The sequence below is a fragment of the Crocodylus siamensis genome, chromosome 2, assembly GCF_052110815.1.
Source record: "Crocodylus siamensis isolate JL-2025a chromosome 2, ASM5211081v1, whole genome shotgun sequence".
Classification (NCBI taxonomy): domain Eukaryota; kingdom Metazoa; phylum Chordata; order Crocodylia; family Crocodylidae; genus Crocodylus; species Crocodylus siamensis.
The window spans coordinates 237,265,240-237,288,268 of NC_143396.1; the positions used below are offsets into that span (position 1 = coordinate 237,265,240).

At 41.2% G+C, this 23,029-nt stretch overlaps 1 protein-coding gene across 3 annotated transcripts in view; it reads left to right on the forward strand.

Moving 5' to 3' along the window:
* Positions 1–22,833, forward strand: part of RASGRP1 (RAS guanyl releasing protein 1) — a 93,984-nt gene extending 71,151 nt beyond the window's left edge. For all 3 annotated transcript variants that reach the window (XM_090033508.1, XM_090033505.1, XM_090033506.1), the window contains 7 exons: positions 951–1,055; positions 4,384–4,493; positions 5,581–5,725; positions 6,563–6,599; positions 7,288–7,434; positions 10,384–10,766; positions 16,415–22,833. In XM_090033508.1, coding sequence (XP_089889634.1) covers positions 951–1,055; positions 4,384–4,493; positions 5,581–5,725; positions 6,563–6,599; positions 7,288–7,434; positions 10,384–10,766; positions 16,415–16,549 — 1,062 coding nt within the window. In that variant the 3' untranslated portion in view covers positions 16,550–22,833. The remainder of the gene's footprint in view (positions 1–950; positions 1,056–4,383; positions 4,494–5,580; positions 5,726–6,562; positions 6,600–7,287; positions 7,435–10,383; positions 10,767–16,414) is intronic.
* The last annotated feature ends 196 nt before the right edge of the window (positions 22,834–23,029 follow it).

Here is a 23,029-nt window from a genome sequence, read left to right on the forward strand (position 1 = left end):
CAAAATAGAACTGTGTGTTACTATCCAACAGATCAAGAAGCCTCAAAGTTCCTAACAAGAGGCAAAATAGATTAAATACTTATATGATGAAGCAAAAATACTGTCATAGAGGAGAAACTTGAATAGAAAACAGAGCCAGATATAAGCAATCATAAACCATGTGGCATCAGAGGCTCCATATTAATGCTATGCTACACCATACTGAGGTTTCATACTAAGACCTAATCCATCTAGAAAATGAGAATGACATTTCATAATTTAGGTTAGTAAAGATTGTAAAAATAGTGTGATAAATTTCAGAGGGAAAAGGGGGCAAAAAGATGGCAGATGATAGTCAGCAATAAAAAAATATAAAGTACCATACCTTTGAGGGAGTAATTACTCATTTGAATTACTCCTACAGTTAACTGAGATAATCAGTAAATTGTAACAAGTTGGGAAGAGCATCTAGGACTGACTGGCTACCCCATTCAATGCCTTCCTCTGAAATAGCTGGTATATTTCAAAAGAATATTTCAGAGATAGGACTTTGGATTAGAGCAGTGGCTCTAACCTTTTTAGACTGAAGGGACCCCTCGGAATATACCAGCTCTTAGTTTTCACTTTTTTTTTTTTTTTAACTACAGAAAAATAACAGAGCAGTTTTTCTAGTGCAATTAACTAAGAAAGGCCACAGGTATGGGTTTCTATTTGAAATCTCTGGGTTTATCCTGTGAATCATGTTTATAAATCTAATAGTGCTTACACTGTGTGGTACCCTGTGGCATCCTTGAAAGGATTTCAAGGCACCCCAGGGTGCTGTGGAACCTTGGCTGAGAATCGCTGGATTAGAGGTACCATTAGTTTGATCCTCTGTAGTAATTCCTATGTTCCAATTAGCTAAGGTGAAGAACCTAGGGATTGAAAATACTTGATGTTATGATAGTAAGTTTCTATGATATTTATTTTAGCCTTTGACACCTTCCAAACCACCAGTAGTTGTGGACTGGGCCTCAGGTGTTGCTCCAAAACCTGATCCAAAGACCATCAGCAAGCGAGTTCAGAGAATGGTGGATGTAAGTACAGTCAGCCCATTTAATGTATATTTTTAAATTTTTTAGTTGTATCTGGAAAAAAATATGTAATGAGGAACTGTGTCCTAAAAAGTTGACATATTCAAAGCTGCATGTAAATGTAGTATTCAGAATACTACATTTTTAAAAGCATAATGGTAGCAGGTAACACTGCACTGACAGTATGAAGGAAGTGGTCTGCTACGTACACTGTTGTTTGGGAGACTGAGGTGTTTGCATTATCCAGTCAGACACAGTTAGACATATGCTTACTGATTGCTATTTTTTTTTTAATATGGTATTTTTTACAGAGGCATTTATGAAATGTTTGGCAGTGAGAATTTCAGGTTTAAGCTAAGGTAACTTTTAATTTAAAAATTAGGGCCTGATACTAACCATGATGCTGATTGGTACTCATGCATACAAGAAGTTCCACTGAACTCAATGACACTTGACAGGAACAAGGATTGTAGAATTGGGCCCATATATCTTGATTCTACAAGATGCTTCAGCATATAAGCCATCCCACTGACTTAATTTCAACTGTGTACAGGCTCACTTTTTTTTTTAACACTGAATTGAGAACGTAGCCAAGGATAAATGACTGTGGGTGACCTACACATGCAAGATAAGCTACAGTATGTTATATTCAGGTATTTAAAATTCATCCAGCTCTTTCTGTTAAGTGCATGTACACCATTGCACTTGCATATTTCATAGATTTTATAGACATTAGGCCTGGAAGGGACCTTGGAAGATTGTCGAGTCCAGCCCCCCGCCCAAAGGGCAAGAAGTCACCTGGGGTCATAGGATCCCAGCAAGATAAGCATCCAATTTGCTATTGAAGATGTTCAATGTAGGTGCTTGAACCACCTCCAATGGCAAGCTATTCCAGACCTTGGGGGCTCGGACAGTAAAGAAATTCTTCTTTATTTATGTCCAGCCTGAAACGGTCTTGCAGGCATCTATGACTGTTCAACCTCGACATCTCTTGGGGCATTCTGGTGAACAAACGTTCCCCCAGTACTGGTGGTCACCCCTGATAAGTTTATAGGTGGCCATCAGATCACCCCTGAGTCTGCGCTTTTCCAGGCTGAGGAGCCCCATGTCTCTCAGCCTGTCGTTGTAAGGTCTGTTTTCCTGACCTCTGTTCATGCATGTGGCTCTTCTCTGGACTCTCTCAAGCTTCTCCACATTCTTTTTGAATTGTGGAGCCCAAAACTGGACACAGTACTCCAGCTGTGGCCTCACCAAGGCCGAGTACAAGGGGAGAATGACATCCCATGATTTGCTTGAGAAGTATCTATGGATGCAAGCCAGCGTTTTAGTCACTTTAGTAGCTGCAGCATCGCATTGCAGGCTTATGTTCATCTTGTGGTGAATGATGACCCCCAAGTCTCTTTCTTCCATAGTGCTAGCCAGCGTAGCACTGCTGAACCTATAAGGATGCTGCAGGTTTTTCTTCCCAAGGTGGAGAACCTTGCATTTTTCGGAGTTAAATACCATCAGGTTCTCGTCCGCCCATTTGCTGAGCCTGTCCAGGTCAGCCTGGATCGCCCTCCTGTCTTCAGGTGTGGTTGCTTTGCCCCAAAGTCTGGTTCATCGGCAAACTTGGCCAGTCCGTTTCTGACTCCAGTGTCCACATCATTAATGAAGATGTTGAACAAAATGGGTCCAAAGACAGAGCCTTGGGGGACCCCACTGGTCACAGGGCACCATGATGATTGACTTCCATCAATTACTACCCTCTGGGTCCGACCAGGAGGTCTCAAAGATCCGTGCCAGAGGCTGGGCTATGATGCTCACCAGCTCGAGTACCCTGGGGTGTAGATTGTCAGGGCCGGCTGACTTGAAGGTATCCAGCCTCTCAAGGTGTCCTTTCATGAGGTCAGCATTAACGGAGGGTAGAGGATCTCCCTCACCCGGACCTCCCTGTCCTGTAGCGGGCATGGGTGTTCCATGGGACTGATGAAAGACGGATGCAAAGTACCCATTTAATAGGTTGGCTTTTTCCTGGGCGTCAGTTGTCAGTTGCCCATCTGGTTCAGCAGGGGTCCAGCGTTGCCCTTGCTTTTCCTCCAGCTCCCCACATATCTGAAAAAGGACTTTTTATTGTCCTTGATGCTCGAAGCTAGTTGGAGTTCAGTTGCAGCCTTGGCTTTACTGGTTTGCTCCCTGCAGGACTGAACTAGTGCAGAATAATCCTCCTTGGAGGTGAATCCCATTCTCCATCCTTTGTAGACCTTTCTTTTTAGCCTCAGGAGGTCTGCTAGTAATGTGAAAGCAACATTACTTTTGTCCATAGCCTTGTGGAAGTAATAAGGCACTGGAACAGGTTACCAAGAAAGGTTGTGGAATCTCCATCCTTGGAGGTTTTTAAGACCCAGCTAGACAAAGCCTTGGCTGGGATGATCTAGTTGAGGATGGTCCTGCTTTGAGTAGGGGGTTGGACTAGATGACCTCCTGAGGTCCCTTCCAGCCCTAATTTTCTATGATTCTATTTAGTAAGTATTTTTAAAGATTGGGAAAAGGGGATTTGAAGAGATGGTGGGTGCCAAGCAATCCAAAGCAAGACAGTGTCAGGAGGTTTTGGGGTTTGTGAGAAGGGGAAAAAATCCAAAGAGAAAGTGTATGAAAAATGGGAAATTGCATTTCTGGTTGGGTTGTGGCTACATAAAGAATGGAAAGACACTTCCACCCTCTTTCCCTCCCAGTTATTTCTGCCTGGATCAGAATACTTAAAATGACAGTAAAGGCCATCAGTTCCTACAAGAAGTTCCCTAAGGCATGTGTGGATGTACACCTGCTTCTGCTGAAGGGGGCAGTTATATTGGCACCAATTGTATGAATGCAGATCAGACCAGAGTGACTTAGAGAGTGAGTGGGAGGGATTTGTGGAAGAGAAGTGCCACCACAGCCAGTCAGTGGGAGTGCATGGGCTATAAATCAGTACAGAGTTTAACTCAAGCTTTTTAGATTTAACTTGTGTTTTAATGCCAATCAAGAATGTACAATGTTTCTGAAGACTTAACCAGGGCAGGCAGTGAATATGTTTTTTGAATTGTTTTCAAGGAAATCATTAAAAATAGTTTAATGATTTTTTAACAATACGAGAAACAATATGAGATTTTGTTTTGAATTCTCTCTTTCATATGTATGGGTGTGTGTGCATGTGCGCACACACAGTATGAGTCGAAAACAAAGTCTGGAATTGTGTATGAGTATATAAATAAATAAAGAGACGATGTGTGCGCGCGTGCGCGCACACACACTCACACACAATGATTTGGTTGCCACTGCTTCATTGTAATTCTGTTATTATCTTATCCAGTCTGTCTTCAAAAATTATGACCATGATCAGGATGGATACATTTCTCAAGAAGAGTTTGAAAAGATTGCAGCAAGCTTTCCATTCTCATTTTGCGTAATGGACAAAGACAGGTGTGTGCCTGCGAGCTGCTCTTTTGCATTTGCTTCTACATTTAAATTTTGTAACAGCTTTTTATTATGACCACTACATATTAAAATTGTCCTGCCCTCTCTAAGGCTGGAAGCAGAAACATAACTCACTGAAGCATTGTTTGGGGTAGTAGTAAAGGGCATACCTACCTATAGCAATATTAACTAGTTCTCTGCTGTATGAGAGACTGATATGCTGCAGACAGATTTTCGTATAATGTCTTAAAGAATGTTTTATTGAGCAACATTAAGTACTAATATATTAATTTTATTGAGCATTTTTCTAATGTAAAATCATTTAGTCTCTCAGGACATGGTATTCAAGAAAATGTAGGTTAAAAATACCTTTGAAGGTACTTCTCTGCTGTATGAGAGACTGATACGCTGCAGACAGATTGTAGTATAAGGTCCTAAAAATATTTTATTGAGCAACATTAAGTAGTAAAAGATTAATTATATTGAGCATTTATCTAATGTAAAAGTATTAGTCTGTCAGGACATGGTATTTAAGAAAATGTAGACAAAAATACCTTTGAAGCAGATCAGTGAACTTATGTTTGGCCAAAATGATTGTACATTAACCCAGACATTCCTGAAATTATGGGAAAAGGCATTACTTGGAAGTTCTCTTGCCTGCAAAGGCTCAGAGGCTTAGGGAAAATGAAAATTTGACAATTCTAAAAGCACTTATTGTGTATCTTTCCTCCTCGTTCTTCAAAAAACCATTCTCTGCATTGCATTAGAGATTGTAAAGAACAGTTTGAATTCAGAGTGAAAGGAATGATTCCTTCTGTTCCTTCTTTGTTTCAGTAATTGTACATAGCTTTATGAAATGGTGAAGTTGCATCTCACATGAAGCTATTTTGCTTATTTTTACAGACTGCTTTTTAATTTGTATATAAACGAGTTCCTGAACAGTTTGGCAGTGTTATTGATTATTGTTGACATTTATGGCCATGAAAAGGAGTGCAATTACTGTAAGCAGGGGGTGAGAGAAGATGTAGTTTACTTTCCTTGTGCTGCTGGAAAAACAGGGTCTCAATTAACCATTTCTCTTGTTTATTTGCAGGGAAGGTCTGATTAGCAGGGAAGAAATAACAGCTTACTTTATGAGGGCCAGCTCCATCTATTCTAAATTAGGTCTTGGCTTTGCTCACAACTTCCAAGAAACCACTTACTTAAAGCCTACGTTTTGTGACAACTGTGCTGGATTTGTAAGCTTATTTTTTAAGTAAACTGTATTAATGTTCATAAGCACAATGCTGTTTTGTTAAACTCATACTTAAACATTTATTATAAAATCCTGAAAACTTATAATAATTTCCACAGGCTTCAAGCTATTAACCATGTTTCAAATTTGTTTCAGCCTCTTTCTCTTTGCAATATTTTTACTACTACTTTAATATTCCCTCTACTCTGTTGTGCTCTTTTGGGCGGCAAAGTGGCAGGGTTTCCAGTTGTGTCACTGTCGAGCAAGAAATTCCAGCTTGGAGACTCTCAGTCCTTGATGCTGTTGGAGTTAGTCCTGTCTTGAGTACAGATATAATGCACTTCATGTCTAGCAAGATTGGGAAAACTGTGCACTATTGCCCAATAACTGATCTTTGAGATCAATGCCATGCAATCACGGGATGATTATGCTCTGCTTCAGCAGCATGGGAGCTGACCTAGAACACCTGAACTACTCCAGAATCTCTTGGAAGATTATCTAAATTGCAGTGAATTCAAATGATGTGCAAGCATGTACCATTGCAGATGAGGGACACTAGATTTAAACGAAAGTATTTTATTTATGAACTTTGAGCACCAACAGGTAAAAGTTCAGCCTGCTACCTGATTAATGCTTCTGCTGGGGAGGTGAATGGTGCACATTTCTGGTCAGTACCCTTTCTGTTAGACATGGGCAGAAGACCAAGATTTGCTGGCACAAAATAAAACAATTGGGTGGGGCTTTTGTCATTTTGTTATGCTTTGTGCAGGAAATCTTACATACCCACATTACCTGAAATATCTTAATGCAATTACCATTTTTTTGTTTGTTTGAATTCCAGCTATGGGGAGTCATTAAACGAGGATATAGGTGCAAAGGTAATTACTACTTTTATGCTCCACCCATTTAATGCAGTTTAAAGGTGAACAAAACAAGAAAAGAACCCCAGACTTTGATTGTCTGCTGATATTCCTTCACTGATGCCCCTACCTTGGTCTGTCCTTGCTAGTGGGCAGATCCCAAAGACATCTGTGACATGGGAAGCCCTAGCATGAGAGCTGAAAGAGGGATAGATGGCCCAGAGTCTATGGGAAGTCACAGTACCCCAGAAGCCCCCCTCCCTCCTCCTCAGCCTTTTGTAAACCACACAAGATTCACAGAGTGTAAGGGTGAACCCTTTTGTCCCACAGGAAAGCAAACCCAAATCCTGACAAAACTGAATGGGGAGGAGGGGAGATACTTGACAATAGATTTCTCACAACATTTTCCTCCCCCAAGTGCCTGCCCTCCTACAGGCTTTTGAATGAGAGAAGACAATTTGATGCTTTTTTATTAAATCCTAGTTAATAACACTATATTGTGTTCTGATGGAATATCTTCAATATGAAAGTGGTTTGAATAGTATAAGGCACAGGGATGCAGCAGGGTCTACATGTAACCTGTGGTTTTATATGGTGTCTGTATGCGGAGTGTAAGAGGAGGTCTACTGCTTCCTGAAAAGATATGACCTGCTTTCAGATACAGCAGCAAAACCACTAACACATGCGAGACTTGTTTTGTTTACAGACTGTGGAATGAATTGTCATAAGCAATGCAGAGACCTGGTTGTATTTGAGTGCAAGAAAAGATCCACAAATATGTCTTCAGATAACAGCCCAACTTCTTCGTTTGCTTCTAGCCTCTGCCCCATAGGGGTCAAAGAACAGTTCCATGGTAAGTTCAGATAACCAAGTTCAAAATGACTACTACATAAGGGACTCATCATGTTCCACCTTAAAAAGACTTTTTAATTAAATACCTTTTTTTTTTTGGTGGATGAATTCTGGATAACCATTTTGAAAACCATCTGTAAGCAAACCTTGCTTTGGGTACCTCTCAGCCTGCCCAGAATATTGCTAAATTCTACTCAACCCAGAATTGCTGCTCCTAGTTCGGTTTGGGTCATTTCCTGAACAGAGGCCTCCTGTCTTGCTGAACTGTATAGTGAACAAATTGTTGAACAGAGACATTGTCAAATTCTTGTGAGTTTTAACTCAAAGAAAATCTGAATCTAGATGCCTAAAAATGAAAGACTGATGGGTTAATTCATTGTGCCATCTTGTGTCTTAAGTGTGCTCTAGTGTTTATCCCATGGCAGGAAGCGATTGCTACGTTAAACAAATGGTTCATAGTCAGAACTTTGAACTAAAATTTTGTTTCTAATTTTAACTCATATCTTTATCTGTGCATCAAGAAAGTGGAACTGTAATTGCATTAGGCTTCTTCACTTCCCCAGTTGAACTCATAACACCTTAAGCTAGACTAACCCTTTAATATTAGTTCTTAGCTGTGCAGATCTTTTAGTGCTTTTACTGACTTCTCATGCCCACATTTTTCTACCTATCTTGACCAAAGAAACATGATTTAATCTCAGATTTCATCACTGAAGTATCCAAAGGCAGACATCCTTCTCTTGAAGCATTCCCAGGGCTCTTCCTTTTCTGACTCGTAACTTCTTATGTGCCTTCCTTTTTGCACATCTTCTATCTGCAAACTACTTGTCACTGCATTCACCTGTATCAGTGCCTCGGCTGTATTAATTCTCACCTGTGCCTCCCTTGCCTTCTCTATGGTCACCTTCTGGTCCACCTTTCCAGATGTCAGCTCATGCAGATACTCATCTCTACCTAGTCCCACAATCAAAGGACCAGAGCTACAGCCTCAAATAATTCCACCAGCTCTCCATTCATTTAAAAGAAAAGCTGTAAATTGTTGTTCCTACTTTCTAGTGTCACATTTGCCACAGTCAGAGTGTTTCAGACTCATCTCTTTTCTTTCCTCTTTCCACATACATGTAGATCTAGTTGCAACCTTATTTTGTCAGTATTCATAATCTCTGAGCTGTTGAAGAAAATTTCTTTGCAACTTGTGTAACTTGCGTCACTCCGAACTCCAGAGCCCCGTATCTCTCTTTCTGCTTTCCTTTATTATTTTAACTTTGAAACTGATATCAACATCTCTAAAGAATTATAGAATTAGCTTTCTAGCTTATAGCACTTTTTCGTAATTATAGAATTATTAACTTATACTCAAGGAAGAGCACTTGATACCCAAAAGATTTTCCAACAGCTTTGCCAACTATGCCACTGGTGCAGCAAAACATATCTGTCATGCCTTCACCTATCCAGTGGTCAATCTCTAGAGTAACTGAAGCAGGCTCTTCACCTTCAATTTACCTGCCACAACTTGATGTTAATAGAATTCTAAGGAGGGGGTAAGTCATGTATATCCAGATGTCCCCGTTGGGGGTACTCATAATTTTGATTCAGTCTATGTTGGGGTTTTGCTTCCCCTATACCCCATCTACCCACCACCCTTCAATGTTGAGGCGTTATGATCGCTTGTGGCAACTTCAGCCTTATCCAGTCTTGGTATTTGTCTACTGATGTCCCATGTCTGCTTCCCCTGTGGATTGCTGCCTGGGCCAGGTGGCATCTTCCTGGCCGTCTTATGGCTGGCTGCCTGTTCCCTGCCCTCTATGCGTGGCTTACCATGGGGAGCCTAGATAGGGGACCTTTGGTGCCCTGGCCCCTATGGCCTCTCAAAAAAATCAAAAGCAATGCAATCATAAAAAAACCCTCCACTCCAGAGGAGTTGTAAATTCAGGGCTTGGTGCCCCTGTTATGTTTATGTGGTTTTCTTTACTCCCTATGGGTGCTGATCCCTGGGCTCAGCTGGACTTATAGTCCCAGCTCCAGCCCAGTGGGGCCTTTCTGCCCAGGGCTAATAGAAATCTCATCGCCCTGTCCCCACTCTGCCTCAGTGCCCCAAGACCTTCTCTGTCCTGGCCTCTGCCAGCTTGGTGGCAGTTTCCCTTCTCTTTCTGTCACCATCACTGGTGCCTTTTAAATCTTCCATGGTGGTGCTGGCAGTTATTGTCATCAGTCTGGCGCTGCCTAGTTTGATTGACATGGAGCTTATAAACTGTGGTGGTGGCACCGTGTGTGGTCTTGGCCCTGGCTCTCCCAGCAAGTTCCACTTTTCTCCCAGGGTTCCCTGCCCTACCTGTTCTGGGTTGGCCAGTATTCCCAGGGTACTTAGGGACAGTGTGCAATCCCTATTGCCACAGTATCATAAAAAAATCCTTGCCTTTCAAAATTAAGGTATGTAATCATGCCAATTTTGTAGATTTGTAAGATATAAAGAGAGATTATGTGATTTATTTATTTTTTTTGTGGGGTTTTTTTAAGGCCAAGGAATGAGCTGGGGACAGAGCTAAGAATAAAGCTCAGGAATCTTATTTCCAAGTTAGTCACTAGCACAGTGACCACCTACCAGTGGTCTGTGAAGAACTTGCTAGTGTTCCAGGGACCTCTCTAGTCCCACATTGCTATACTATCTTAAAAACAATTAAACTGAATAACACCTCCCTTGTATTGCTTTCCTATGCAAGTACTTACTAGTATGTACAGCTTTTTCATGTGAATGGGAGGGAAGCTGCCCATACCCTGGAAAAAGTTTGAAAACCTACGCTACTAGAGCAAATTCAGACAGATACGACTATAATAACTGCTTAAGATTAAATATGGCATTTTCCTTATTCAAAAAAGGGACAATGAACTATTATGGCCTACATACCTTGTCCCCAGTTTGTTAACTCTGTTTGCTCTTTGTGTCCTGTAGGGCAGGAGGAAGGACCATTTTCATTTCCTAATGGAGAAGTGCATGAACACAATGAAGACAGTAAGGATCGAACAATTATGCTGATGGGTGCCTCAGCACAAAAAATCTCATTAAGACTGAAACCAGCAGTAGTTCATAAAGGCACACAAACTGAGGCAGCATTAACGACAAGTGACGTACCCTTCTGGCTGATGGAGAAGAAGGAGCATAGGACACCATCAGAAAATATTTATCTACAGCCTGCCCCACCATCACCATCACCATGGCCAAGCCCAATTTTAAGCCGCAAGAAAGGTTATGTGAAATGGGATAACAAAGAATCCAGCCAGAAAATAAAAGAAGAGTGGCGCATGTGCAAACCCTCATACCAGGAACTTGAACAGGTACCTATTCAATGGACCTAATTTTCCTTTGCACAGCAATGGCACTGTAAGAGGCTTTAAGTGGTTATGGCAGTATAATACACTATCACATCATGAATCCTTGATGCTGCCAAGGTAATCAACTACTGGAACAATCAGTGAAGAAAATAACATTTTCTTTACCACATGAAAAATTAAATAATAAAGATTTCAATCTAGAATTTCTAGTTGGGGACGGTCCTGCTCTGAGCAGGCAGTTGGACTAGATGACCTCCTGAGGCTCCTTCCAACTTTAATTTTATATGATTCTGTGATCACGTTTATATGAAGTTCCTATGCAGGTGTCAGACGAAATTATCACAACAGTCTCTTCCAGCCTTCATATCCATGGCCAAACCCCTTGCCCAATAAGGTTATCAAGCCACAGCGTCTACTCAGTAAACCTGATCATCCAGTTTAAGGCATGTAGTCTGATACAGCCAGTACAGTAGTTTGGAAATTCTAATTTGAGAGAGAGAGTGTGTGTATATGTGTGTGTTTCCACAATAGAAAAATAACCATTACGCTGTAATAAATATGCTGCTGCCAGATAAACAGTGTCTTGTCAAAAAGTCTTTCTAGCTAAAGACAACCCTGACATAGTCTTCCTAGGAAGCTTTTAACATAGTGTTAAAGTTCAGGTTACAAAAGCTCAAAATTTGCAGAAGTCAAAATGTCCGATAACGTAAGTCAACTGAGTGGAGTTTAGAGTTCTGTTTCCAGTTTCTTTCTAGAAGAACAGAAAAGGGCATTACAGTTTGTAGCTGAAAACATACTGTAACATAGATTGGAAGTGCAATGCAGCCATGCTCACTTTGATATTGAATTAATTATTAGTAATCTTTCTGGTAGCCATATATTCTGTCAGGAGGAAAGGTGAGACTCAAGTCCTCATGGCAGAACCTGTCTTCCATAAAGTCAACATATAAGCCCCAGGCCTCATGAAAGATTTATTTTCACGGTTGTTATAAATCTTTATTTAAATCAGTAAATTTACTCCCTCATATTTTTTGTTAAATACTGTTCTATCTCTGGGCAAACTAAACTCTGGGACCTGGTTGTTTCCAGAGCCTGATTATACTTGGCTCCAAAGGACCAAAGCATTCACATGTTTGAAGCATTAAGGACCATCGTGAAGGATCTCCACCTCTCAAAATGGGATCTTCACAGAATTTCTGTTTGCTACAGTGTAACGGGTCTCTCTCTTCTTGGCATTATTGCTTAACTAGAGCTCAAGCTCCTTGAATATTTCTAGAAATGTCCTCTTGTATAAGCCCCTCAGGGGCTGGTAGGGGAGTAGCACAGAGGTCTCCACATGTATTTGTTAAACACTTACCTGGTTGCCAGAGATGATTTTGAAATTATTTGCCAGGTAAGAATCCTCAGAACTTCCTCCTGCGTACATTCCTACTTGTGAGCCAACAATAGTAGGATGGATTTAGAAAAAGACTTAAAGAACAAATTACTAACCTTATAGTAACTGCTTGCTTGAGATGTCCTGTCCACTTGCATCCCATCACTTGCACCCATTCTTGCTCCTTCAGTATTCTTCTGATTTAGTGAGGAAACTGAGGGTCAGCTGTAGCAGATCAGAGACAGATCTATCTGTCATCAAAATGGGTCAAGCAAGGATGTATCATCACTCCAATTCTGTTATTATTTTTTGACTGTCATCCTGGTTCCTGTTAAGGACCACCTCCTTTCCAGAATGGACACTGAAAAGCCTTCCATGCACTTGGTATTCAATCTGGGATGTTTTCTTTTGAAGACCAAAGTATTCAAAACAACCAGCCGTGGCCTTCAGTATGCCAACAACTGTATCATCCCTGCACACACTCAGGAAAACCTCCAGACAATGTGGGATCTCTTTGCGGAAGCCTACCAAACTTTGGGCCTCTCTCTCAACATCTAAAAACTAAGGTGCTCTATCATCCTGGCCCACGACATGAATGGTACCCTCCTCCACAGATTACCATGGAGGGAAAGGCTTTGGAGGTAGTCAAGCTTACCACCTCTCTCAGAGAGTGAACACTGAAGAGATCCAGCACAGGATCTAGTATGCAAACAGCTCCTTTGGGTAACTGTTTTGGCATGATTGATCATGATATTTGGAAAGACACCAGGGTCTACAGTGCAGTCATTATCCCCACTGTCTTCTATGGATGTGAAATGTGGGTGACCTACTGTCATCATCTCAGAAGCCTGAAGACATCATCAATGATGCCACTGAAAAATTCTCCACTTCAAATAGGAAGATCACCATGCAAATGCCAGCATCTTTGCTGAAACCAACATTACCAGCATTAAGTTGGTGATCCTCAAGCACCAACTTTGCTGGACTGACTGGACATTGTGTGCAGATGCCTGACTCAACTCCGAAAATATGTGCTCTACTCTGAGCTCAGTTGTGACCTGAGATCTTTTGGTGGCCAGAGGAAGCACTACAAGAACACAATGAAGGCATACCTTAAGGAAACAGACACTGAATGAAGACGTGGCAGGAGCTGGCTGCTTACTGACACTAATGTTGCCACAACCTCAACCAAATGGCAGCCTGTGTCGAGGTAAAGCATTGTGCTCTAAAACCAGAGAAGAGAGAGTAGAGGAAGGAAAAGGAGAGAAATGTTAGCCTACAGCCTACTCTCCCCTGTGAAGGACCTGCAACTTCTGTAGAATGATCTGTGGTTCGAGGATTGGTAATTGAGGGATTGCCATTGATGGATGGATGGGGAAGTGGAGAATACATACATGGTGTAGACATGGTCTCAACAGACACATCATAAGAACTTAATCACTGCTACACAGGGTCAGACCAATGGTCCATCTAGCCCAGTATCAAAGCAGGTATCAAGTTTAGGTGTGAATAGCTAAGTCGCATTAGGCAGGTGAGGTTCTTGGGATGGATGTGATATCTTTTATTAGACCAAATAAATAGTTGGAAAAAATGTTCTTTGCAAGCTTTTGGGCACAAATGCCCTTCAGGCATAGAGAGACTCTGCATAGGCTTATTTAATATAATAGAGACTTAGCTATTCACGCCTAAATTTAATGTGCCTTAATGCGCATTGCATGTCCACATGTAGATGCACACCTACATGTACAAGTAAAGGTACATTAAGTTTAGGCGTGCGTAAATATACATGTAGACATGCCCACAGAGACCAGAACTGCACACAATATTAATTATATGGACGCACCATGGATTGTATGTTTGCATGATTGACATTTTGTTTTCTTAAAAGCAAATAAAGTTGGGCATCATTTTGGTTGCCACTGTGCATTGAGCTGATGCTTTTAGAGAACTGTCTACTATGTGATAGCTAGTTCAGAACCCACCGTTGTGCGTGTATAACTGAGATTATTTTTCCCCAGGTACCTTACCGGCACTCGTTGACACTAAAGTTCAGCTGCCATTTTTTTACCCACTCAGCTTGGTGAGATCTTTTTTGCAGCTTCTCTCTACCAGTTTGGGATTTGACTACTTCAGACAAACTTAGAATCATCTGAACTTTCATTGTGAACTCAGACATATGGGTGCCTGCACAGAAGTGTGTGACTAAGGCTACTGAGGATGCACCTACACATGTGCTTTACTGAAAAGTTGACTAATTAGTTCTGCAGTAAAGGATGACTGTCTACACATATGCTGGTATTAGGGCACAGTAAACTAATTAACTCCACCATCAAATAGTACTGTCAGGGAAAGTGTGGATGGTGATGGGCTGGCAGGGACTGCCTGCTGCCTAGCCCCACACTTTAGCACCCTTATACCCCAGGCAGCCCATCTGCTACCTCACACTGTCACCTGGAGCCGGGGACTAACCCCTGGAGCTCCCTGCCAGCCTAGAGCTGTTCTGCCAGGAGTCAAAGTGCTGTAGGCACTGCACCTGGAAGTAGCTGACTCTGGCAGAAACTGTACCAGAGTTTATTTCGTCTCTTTACTAGAATGTGTAGTTGCACCCTGAGAGATGTTCAGTTAAAGGTATGATGGGATCTTATGTGCAGTCCCAACAATCATGCTTTCTGCTAAGCCACATATGTATGGCAGGAGGCATTATTTTGGTATTGGGGATCAGAGTGCAATCACACCCTACTTGCCAGTGCAGGGGAGCCCAGGAACATGATCCCAGGCTCCCCCTTCACTGGCAAAGGTGCCCAAGAATCAGTTGATTGTTGGCTGGCTCCAGGGACCCACAGCCCTAGTTTGAACCCCTGCAGTCAGCCAATGATCAGTTCATTGTCAGCTGTATCAGGACTGCACTAAAGCTCAAACCAGCCATGGTACACGTTCTGCTGAATCGCCAGCAGGGACTGCACCAAAACCCAGTTGAGCCCTGATGCAGTCCTAACCATGCCCCATTCATTTTAAGGCATGGTGGAAACAAACCGCATAATTATGACACATTTTTTGCGCCACTAAGTACCTGAACATGTGGCCAAGTTACATTTTAATGTGATTAACTGGTTAATTGCATCTCAAATGTAACATCTGCCAGAGACCTAAATGGTAAAGAACCATTTTTATCTGGCCCATTAACAAGCTAAGGACCTGATCCACCCTGCATTGAAGTCAAAAGAAAAAGTTAGTCTTCACTAGGAGTTCAGTGAGACCAGATTTTAGGTGGAAGAAGGCAATGTTATTAACCTCATTTCACAGATAGAGGACTGAGGCAGAGAAATGGAGCAGCTGATTCAGGAAATTTGTGGCACAGGTAGAAATTAAATCCAGATCTAAATTGCTGTCCAGTGCTTCAACCAAAAGCTTCCCCTTGTATCATCAAAGTCAACCAACTCAAGTGAAAATTGTGAAGATTAAAACCTTAGGTCTGATCTAACTGACTTTAGGTCTTGCCTAAAAGTCTCAGGCAAGCAAGGTTAAAAGATGGTTTGCAATCAGTCAGCTGCTGAATATTAGTGCATGGGAAAGAGAAGCAATTAGACAAGTGTTCAAATAGTCCAGTGTCTGCAGTGAGCAGTGACACCAAGAGAAAAGCTCTAACTACCTCTTGATAGGCTCCAATCCTTGTTTTGGATTGTTGGTTGTAGGTTGTGTTGGTTTAAGGACATAGGCAGACGAGGTTCTTTAGGTAAATGTGATATCTGTTATTATTAGACCAAGTAAATACTTGGCAAAATTATTCTTTACAAGCTTTCAGGCACAAACACCCTTCTTCTGTGTGCTCTCCTGGGTGGAAAGTCTAATAAAAGATATCACATTTACCCAAAGAACCCTGTCTGCCTAAATCCTTTTTTGGGAAACACTTCCTCTGCCTCTAGATGTTCTCCCAACATCTTTTGTATGATGGTTGCATGGAAAATGTATATACTAGAATAAATGTAAACTGCACATTATGCTGAACAATACTGATTCTGAGCTTAAAATGGTTCATTTGCAAGGTAGTCGTATATATTTTTGAAAAATACAAAAAGAAAGCTGTGTCTGCTCATGTTGATCTTTGTGTCTGCAATGTATCATTTATTGGTCAGTGCATAATAACCCTTTGGAGAGAGTAAATATACTCTTACTTAAAATATGAAATGTCAGTCAAGTGCACCTGCAGACAGGGTTGAAATTGATTTGAAATGCAGTGCTGCTCTGATGACACTGACCTTTCTCTGTTCTTGTTTAGGAAAGAAACATTCTAAAGGTGGAAAATGATGCTTTAAAGACTCAGCTTCGACAGGCACGTAAGACAATTGAATCTCTCAGCATCCAGCAAAAAAATCACGCGCTAGACAACACAAAGCACAGAGACTGCTCTTAGCTAAAAAGACAGGAGTTTTGCTATGGAATAATGTTAAAACTGAGACTTTGGGAGGTGTGACAAGGCTGCTATATTCAACTGAACAGGAAATAGAGACTGAATGGTTTTAACGAGAGTTAAACTCTCTTAAATCAACATATTTTGCCTGTTAAATATACTCCTGAATGTATAAATGTGTTCCTTTTTCTCGCACCGTTTTAAAAGAATTTGGTGTTTTCTGAGCATTGCAAAAAGCACGTTCTGGGATCTCTCTTGAGAAGGGCAGTACACAATTTGAAGTTCACATTTATTCTGAAGACAATGAAGGCAAATTTCATTCCCAGTATAGATCACAGAATGATTTGACTGCAAATAGCTATCATTTTTTTGGTCAAGTTTACAGTCCATATCTGCAAGCGTTGTGTCAAGGTATCCAATCAAGACAACCTCACCCACTCAAAGTTCGTGCAAGTTCAGGTGTGTAAAAAAGCAACTTTTGATAAAGTTAAGGATTTGGATGCTGCCAGATCTTTTCAAGGGTGCCATCAGGTATAAGGATGTAAGTGAGGTGTTAGGAGATAAACTAAATAGCTAAGCAGAGGCTCAGGCTTGTTCCTGCCTGGACAACTCTCACATCCCCACTGCAAGTCCCCCTCTGCAAGAAAATAAGTACTGTAACCCATAAATCAGTTTTTGAAACTCACAAAAGCTATGGAGGGGGTCCTCAAGTCTAGTGAGGGGTACCTCAAGTCCAAAAAGGTTGAGAATCACTGCCCTAAGACATTAGGAATAAACTGACATTGTTTAAAATGTTCCATTACAGAACTGTTTTAAGAAGTCTTACTGCTCAAGTGTGAGCCTCTACAAGAATGAAAATAAGACTGCCTCGTAGACTAAAAGATTTAACATTTGAGCGTTGCTTCCTCTTATGCAGTCCATGCTTCTTGGGTCAGGTAGCACTGCTGGCTTGCTAGTTAAACAGATTTTATCCACAGGATGGTGAGTATAATGTTGGACATTTTTCCAACATTTAAATCTCTGGTGCATAAAAGTACAATATATTCCTATATTATTTAATTATTTAAGCATAAAATATTAATAATAGCATTGAGGAAGGAACAATATACTTGCTTCCTATGAGCAGTTCACTGTCATGGTATTCAACTGAACTTTTGCTACAGCTTCAATTATTTATGATTTCTGGTGCAGTTGGCAGCTAAGGACAACCATTAGGTCTTTATTGTTTGTACAGTGCTTTGAAGTAACATGCAGTTACTTCTGCCTTTGAAAGTTTGTTGGCCTAAACAAACTGCGTATGTAATGGAGCAATTTTGAGAAGCCAGGCTGCAGCAGGATGTTGCCTGAACATTTTTGGGAATTTCAGGTGATGCTATTAAGAGTACCTTTGTTTGCTGGAGATTCTAAGGTCACAGGACCATGGAGAGCCATTGCACCCACAGAGAACCTCCCTTCCTTTATCCTTACCTGCAGCTTTTTGGGAACAAGATCTGGGGATCTTCATTTCTCCACATTTCCCTGAGCAGTTCAAGGAATTCAGGACTATTTCCCCCTAGTATTTAAGAAGCTTGTCTATACAGTCTTTTCATGAGAAAGACATGGCAAGTGGGATAGAGGCATATACTTCATGCTGTTATGCTACTAGACTTCTTCCCTTTTTGTCTCTGTTGGAAATTGCAGAGGCTTGGTGTTTCCTGCATCCCTTAGAGTTGTCCCTTTGCCCCTATTCCCTCTTGAATGGAATGATCATAGATTCATAGATTGTAAGACTGGAAGGAACCTCAGAAGATCATTGGGTCCAACCTCCTGCACCAAGCAGACCACAGCAAGGTCCAGGGTAGGTGACTGCACCACCTCTGGAGGGAGCTTATTCCACAGTCTGGACACCCTGACTGTGAAGAAGTTTTTACTAACGTTGAGTCTGAATCAGTCTTCCAGGAGCTTGTGGCCATCACTCCTGGTTTTCCCCTTGGGTGCCCTGGCGAACAGTTGCTCACCGAGCCCTTGATGTACTCCCCTAGTGCAGCAGAAAGTACTACTAGGTCCCCTCTCAGCCTTCTTTTCCCCAGGCTGCAGAGTCACAGATCCCTCATCCTTTCCTCATATGGCTTGCCTCATAAGACTGACCATATGGGTGGTCCTTCTTTAGACTCAAGCTTGTCCACATCTTTGTTAAAGTGTGGTCCCCAGAACTGGATGCAGTACTCCAGCTGTGGTCTCTCCAGTGCTGAGTAGAACGGAAGAATCGCCTCCTTCATTTTGCTGGAGATGTCTCATAGTTTCATAGTTTCTAGGGTCGGAAGGGACCTGAGCAGATCATCTAGTCCGACCCCCTGCCATGGCAGGAAAGAATACTGGGGTCAAATGACCCCAGCAAGGTGTTCATCTAACCTCCTCTTAAACACCCCCAGGGTAGGAGCCTGCACCACTTCTCTTAGAAGCTGGTTCCAGGCCCTAGCCACCCTGACAGTGAAGTAGCGCCTCCTGATATCTAACCTAAACCTACCCTCTGCCAGCTTGTGACCGTTATTCCTGGTCACTCCCGGCGGTGCTCTGGAGTGATAGTGACTCCCCCAATGCCTGCTGATCCTCCCTGACTAGTTTATGTCGGGGTGTTATTTACCCTACTGGCTACAGCATCACACCACTGGCTCATATTCATACTGTGGTCTATTGTTACCCCCAGGTCCCTTTCATTCAAGGTGCTAATCAGTTTGGTGCCACTGAGCCTGTAGGTGTGTTGAGGGTTGCTCGTCCTTACATTACTCAACGTTTAACTTCATCAGGTTCCGATCCGTCCAACTTGCTAGCCTGTCTAGATCTGCCTTTATCTTCAAGTGTGACCATGGTTCCCCATAACTTGGTGTCAGCCATGAACTTGGCCAGTGAGCTCTTTGCCCCCACATCCAAATCATTAATAAAGATGTTGTAAAGTACTGGCCCAAGCTCCAACCCTTCCTTGCCAGGATGACACACATCTGTTCACTAGGACTCTCTGGTTCCTATCCTGCAATCAGTTTTTCACCCACCTGACTGTCTGAGTGTGTGTTAGTCACTGTACGTGTGTTAGTCACTTGTTTCAACATATATCTTGGCTCTGAGGAATTAATATCTTCAGAGCCTACCAAAATCAGTGCCTACTAAAACTCATTCCATTTACACCATTTTCACATGTTCACTGCAGTTGTGCACTTTTCCAGCAGTGCTACAGCTGTCTGCAGTTAACATCTCCATCTAGCTCTCAGGGCCCTGCTACAACTAACCTTTTGTACAAACTTGTATTCTTCTCAGATGCTGGTTGGGACCATCTGTCTCAGATTCTTACTGGGATCATGTTGCCTCTCCAAACCAGAAGGTTGGCTTTTCATGCCATTTTGGGTCAGATTTTCAAAGCATTCTGTTAATCTGTATGTCTAGACATTCTTCTGGGGACTCATCAAGTTCCAGCAGGAATCGGTGTCAAATCCTTTTACTTGATTGGAAACAAGATCAAGTTCTAGCAACATGAAGTTCTGAAACTGTATGTCTAAGTACTTTTGCACAGGTGCGAAGATGCCTATTTTTGTTCAACTGTTTTTGACTATAGTCCCTGGGTGCCTGTCAGACTGCAACATCTTATGGAAGAGGGCTCCCTACTTTGTGCCCTTTTAAATGAGAAGCTTGAATCACTGAACTACATACCTTCTTTCACTATCTTTTAGAGGTAGTGCAGCAACTACTGCATCTGTGGGAGGATCTACTTGAGATTTCCTAACATAAAAGCATAACTGTCATTTATATGCAGGTGCTTTTATACTACTCTCAGGGCCTCAGTTTAAAGCAATTTCAGACTAGGTAAATGTCTGAAGTTTCAGATGGCCTAATTAAGCCGAGGTTTTGATTAAGATCAGATGAGACCAAAAATAGTTTGCAACCTGACAATGCAAAATTCAATTGGATAGACTCCTCTTCGGCTGAGGCACAGCATAAAAAAAAGCATCATGCTGGACATCCAGGCTTCCTCAGTCCCAAAATCTCACACCCATCCTTTGGCTCCCAGTCCTGTAATCTCCGATATTACATGTGGGTTTTAATCTGAGACAACGTCAGCATTCCAACAATATGATAATTGGAAAGTCACTTAGGAATCCGAGTGACAAATCAGGATTTCACTGCACTGGACACTGACAAACAATGCACTGATTTGCTTGGATGAGGCAATACCAGGCAAAAGAACTCCTCCCTAGCTTGATGCACTCCCCACTAGCCGCTGGATTGGAAGCAGTTGCACTCTGCATGCAGAGCTCATCAACCTGCATGTAGCACCACACTAACAGCTGTAAGGCTTCCAGTATATCTGCATAGAGCTGCCTGCAAAATGGTTATAACCCTTACAGTTTCTTCTCTTCTCCCCTTTTAGCTCAGTATTTCTTAATTTCCCTTCTCAGCTGCTAGCAGTTTAAATGTCATTTTACCACACCTGAAGTTACAGCTATATAAAGTGTCAAGAGGAAATTCCTACTTTGCATGTAAATAGTCCATAGCTGCAGGTGCTACGCTGAATTAAACCCAGTCTATTCTTAAGGCAACAAAGTGTACATATTGTTAAGAAACAACTAAAACAGTGTTGCAAATTGGCACATTAAACTCCAACCATCGGAGGCCAGTTTCAGGATTGTGTTTGTATGCCAAGATTGTATGAAACTGATGAGTCTCTTACAGTTTGGCTTCACTGAACAGGGATGTTATCAAATGTAATTCAACTGAACATCAGAAACTTGTGTTAAAGAGATGCGTGCGCTACATTTGCTTAAAGCTCTTTCATAAATTATTTTACAAGAGTACATAGCTGTGGGAGATTGAGTCTTAGCTAATGAATGCAATTGTATGTATACTTTATGTTCCAGCATATAGCAGAAATGTGTTTATCCCAAAGCAATTTAACTGTTAAGTGTATGCACCCTTAAGAAAAAGTTGTTTGATCACACTTGCAAATTTGCTTTGACTTCTCTCTGATAGGGTTTTTTTTTCCCTTTAGGAATCTGGCTCCCCTCTTTAAAGAAATCCATGCATTGATTCAAGGCTAAAATTTGGATTCCAATAAACATTTGTTTTTATAAAAACTAATATGTACAGAAGTATATATTTTAAATTAAGATTTTGAGCCTAACTACTTTTAACTTACGACTCAAAATTAGAAAGTTATAGTAACTTCTTATAGCCATAGTAGATGCAAACCCATTTTTCCTCAGTTCTTGCAGTCTATTTGAATGACTGGCAGGGACTTATTTGCAGGAGACCTTCATAGGGAAGGCTATAACCCTTTCACATTTGCTGAAATAAGCCACTGCAAAAGTCACCTGAAATCTGGAGAAGTTCATAGCATTAAAAGTACTTTCAGGCACTACATCTGCTCCTTTAGGCCCCTACTAATTCTTGCAGCATTAGTCATATTTTCCTATGTTTGAGGCTCCCCTCAGCTGCATGAACAAAATTGTGCGAACAGTGGAAACTGACTGCACAGGGAAAGCATTGCAACTGACTACAAGAATGTTGTGGAAAGCTCAAAGTGAATAAACTGAAAAAAAAAACGACTTTCTGTGTTTTTCAGTTTCAGCTACCTTAGAGTGAGTCTAGACAAGGGGAAACAGGTGGGGTTTTAAAAACATGTAGCTGACATTTTAAATTAAAATGAGCTACTAACATGTTTTAAACAGCAGTTAAGCCCTTTAAAATATATTAGTTGTCATGGCTATCAACTAAAATGTACACCGCTTTTCCTAGTCTAAGACAAGGCCGTAGTTGTTGCATGCCCCCAAAAATAAAACTTTCAAAGTGTGATTTAAATTTTTTTAGTGGATGTTGTTCTTTTAAAGACAATACTGTTCGTGTGTAGATTCAAATTCTAATCTTTTGAAGTTACTTGTTGACTGATTAATACTTGTAGAGGAATAAAGTAGACTAATGCATATATAATGGTTTTCCTAACATGGAACATTCAGAAGCTGTTGCTTATAATTTGTATGCATCTTTTGAACACAAAAAAATTCTACAAATTACACCTAAAGATGTTAAGAGACAACTTACTGAAAAAAAAATGTACAGACTGTAAAGTTTATATCAACAAGTGCAAGTTTTCTGTTTAAATATTTATATTATAAAGTAATTACAAACTACAGATTTTAATGCCTCATGATTAAAACTCTCCCTGACTTGTAACTGCTCGAAAACATGTTAACATTGGACATCCTTAAAATGTGTTCGGTTGTTCACAATCAGCTCTGAAATAAATATTACCAAATGGAAAATTATGCACTTTTAGGCATCTCTCATTACCGTTATTTTCTTTCAGCCTAGCATCTGTCATTCTTAAAGGACTAAACTATCTGAACATTTTTACATCTTTATCGTTTAAAAGCCTCACTTCTAAATATTAACTCTAGTGTAACATGACTTAAAAATTTGTTTTCAAAAGCTATCACTTCTTGCAACTTTGTACACGGC